Source organism: Drosophila willistoni, unplaced genomic scaffold (assembly GCF_018902025.1).
Source record: "Drosophila willistoni isolate 14030-0811.24 unplaced genomic scaffold, UCI_dwil_1.1 Seg638, whole genome shotgun sequence".
NCBI lineage: Eukaryota > Metazoa > Arthropoda > Insecta > Diptera > Drosophilidae > Drosophila > Drosophila willistoni.
In genome coordinates, this window is record NW_025814556.1 from 46,332 (window position 1) to 49,077 (window position 2,746).

General features: G+C 40.0%; 1 protein-coding gene across 1 annotated transcript; it reads right to left on the bottom strand.

Annotated features, from left to right (window-relative positions):
* Positions 1 to 838: 838 nt before the first annotated feature.
* On the bottom strand, positions 839 to 2,166 carry LOC26529293 (outer mitochondrial transmembrane helix translocase). The gene has a single exon (XM_015179410.3). It carries the CDS (start codon positions 2,041 to 2,043, stop codon positions 913 to 915), a length of 1,131 nt encoding a protein of 376 aa, XP_015034896.2. The 5' UTR covers positions 2,044 to 2,166; the 3' UTR covers positions 839 to 912.
* Positions 2,167 to 2,746: the final 580 nt, after the last annotated feature.

Consider the following 2,746-nt stretch of genomic DNA (forward strand, 5'->3'; position numbering starts at 1 on the left):
AGCCAACACCGTCTCACACCGTCCGCTTTAATTTGCAGATTATACACGTCCCGTAGACAAGCGAAAAACCGGATTACAATGGAGCGACGAACCAGCGACGTTCCTTTAGCTGTGAGGTTTTTCAATGGCGTGTGTGTGTGTGTTTGTGTGTGTGTGTCTCTGCGTCTGCAGGTTCACTCCGCCAAACCAAACTACACGCAAAAACAATCAACTGGCTATGCAAACGTTTGCTTCTGCCCCCCCACACTCAAACACACACATACATATAAAGACAGAGGCCTGCAGTTAGGCTCCAGCTACTGTGGCATAACTTATGAATATTCAATTTTACATAAAAGATTTCGTTGTTGTTGTTGTTATTGTAGCTGTTTTTTATTTTGATTTCTTGTTCTTTTTTGTTTTCTTTCCACCCTCTGTCTTTCTCACGCTCTCTTTGGCTCTTACAATTTTCTTTATTTCTTTTACCTTTACGTTGGCTCTTCATGAACGTAAAAACACTTCATGCATGCTATGAAATGTGCAAAATATTGGATGCTGGTAGATGGACAACAAAAAATAAAAAACTATAGAAAAAAAAATTAAAGAATCCAAGACTGGCAGAATGAGTTGAACCAAGAATAAAGACCAGTAACATCTATGATGGTCAGAAATGCACTGAGAGAATTTTTTAGGACTAACTGATGTTCGTTATTTTTGAATTTAGTGTTCTTTCGTTTCTATTGCAATAAAATGTTGATAACAGATTTAATTTCTTTCTTGTAGACTACATATGTATAAAATATTATTCAAAGACATAGTTTTCGATGAATATTTAACTAAAAATTCGAAGATTATTAACTAGTTTTCTTTCATTATATTTATTATTGTTATAAAACCTTGTAATTGAAGATGAACAATTCAAAGCCAAGGATCTTAATCCAATTCTGGAACTTTTTCAAACACATTGCATATACGTATCTTAGAGGCTTTCATTGAACTTAATGATTTGACCAAATCATCCATGCTGATAAACAACTGATCTGAGGCATCATCAAGGTTTTCCTCATTGTCCGGTTGATTGTCCTTTGATACTCTTTCGCGCATAAACTGACGCATTCGGTACATGGAGGCATGACGACACAATTCTTTTAGATCCGAACCGGAAAAACCAACAGTTGCTCTGGCCAATTGACGAAGATTCACCGCGGAGTCAAGCTGCTCCTTTTGCAGAATCAGTTGTAGTATGGCTTTTCGTTGAATTTCACCTGGTGGTCCGATATGGAATTGAGCTGGCATGCGTCTCAATATGGCTTTGTCCAAGTCCTGCGGACGATTGGTGGCACCCAGCACTATGACAATGCTATTGCCATCGCTGATGAGGCCATCCCATTGCAACATGAACTGTGTTTTCATCATTGCCGTTGCCTCATGGTCGGCCACGCCGCGAGCACGCAGAAAACTCTCAATTTCATCGATGAAGATGATGCAGGGCTGAAGTTTTTTAGCACAGGTGAAGACAGCTGTGGCCAGTTTTTGACTCTCGCCATACCATTTGTCAGTTAGAACGCCGACATCCAGATTAATGAATCGCATATCCGCCTCCTTGGCTATGGCCTTGGCAATCAGAGTTTTACCACAACCCGGCGGACCATGAAGGAGCACTCCCTTGGGGGCACGAAACAGCTTGGATCGCTTGAAGAGCTCACGATGTCGCACAGGCATTACCACAGATTCCCTTAGTTCCTGTATGATGGCATCCAATCCAGCTACATCCGACCAATGCACATCGATTTCATCGGGTGTCACCAAATGTGAGGCAATCATAACCTCGTGTTTGTTGAAGTCACGTGCTCGAAATTTGATTTTTGTTCCCGCCGCAGGCTTCAATGAATTCAATTTTTTTAACTGCTGTTCTGCCTGCTGTTTGGCCTTCTTGCGTGCCTTACTATTTGGATCCATGGAGCCAATCATCCACTTGGCACTGTAATACGTAATCGCTGTCACAATGCAGACTCGTACCACCAGGGCCATAACCTGTCCACGAGTTATTTCCGGCGAGTCCATAATCCTTTTACAATGTTTTAATTTCTACCAAACAAAACTCAAAACGCTAGCAAGCAAAAATCAAATCAAAACCAAAAAAAAAAGAAAAATTTTATTTTTGAAAAGCTGATTGACAATGTTCCTTGAGATTGATGAGAACACTGACATTAAAGTGAATGATGTTTGCTTGACAGGCCGAGTCGGAGAATGTTTCTAATAAAAATGCAATGCCAAATATCTATCGACAATTGTTCATCACTAAAAAAAAAGAAATCAAACGCGCTGTATTGAAAAATGTTGTGGTAAGTCCATATATAATTTCAAGTGAGAATTAATCATTTAATTAAGTGAATCAATTGATTTTATTAACAGATAAAATGTCTCTTGCCACTCTCCACTAACGATTGTAGTGATGTACATGTGCACGTGTAGTTGTTAGCTGCCTAATTTTTCTACGTTGCTAACGATAACACAAGTGTATGCTAAAGATCGGGGTCGTGCACTTCTCGCGTTGCTCTTGCTTAGCTCGTCGAATGAGGGGGGGTTCTTTCCTACTCTAGGCATACGCACGGATCATACAGAAAAAATATAAGTGCACTATCAGAAACTAAAAGGATGTAAAAAGCAAAATATTGGACCAGATCGGGATACTTTTAATTGTGCGGACAACTTCTCTGCAGATTAGCTAAAGGTGTTGTTCGCTAACCCTTTATGTACCCACCCT

Bases quoted from the DNA above. Each gene is read 5' to 3' on its own strand.
- LOC26529293 (XM_015179410.3), bottom strand. From the start codon at position 2,043: ATGGACTCGCCGGAAATAACTCGTGGACAGGTTATGGCCCTGGTGGTA.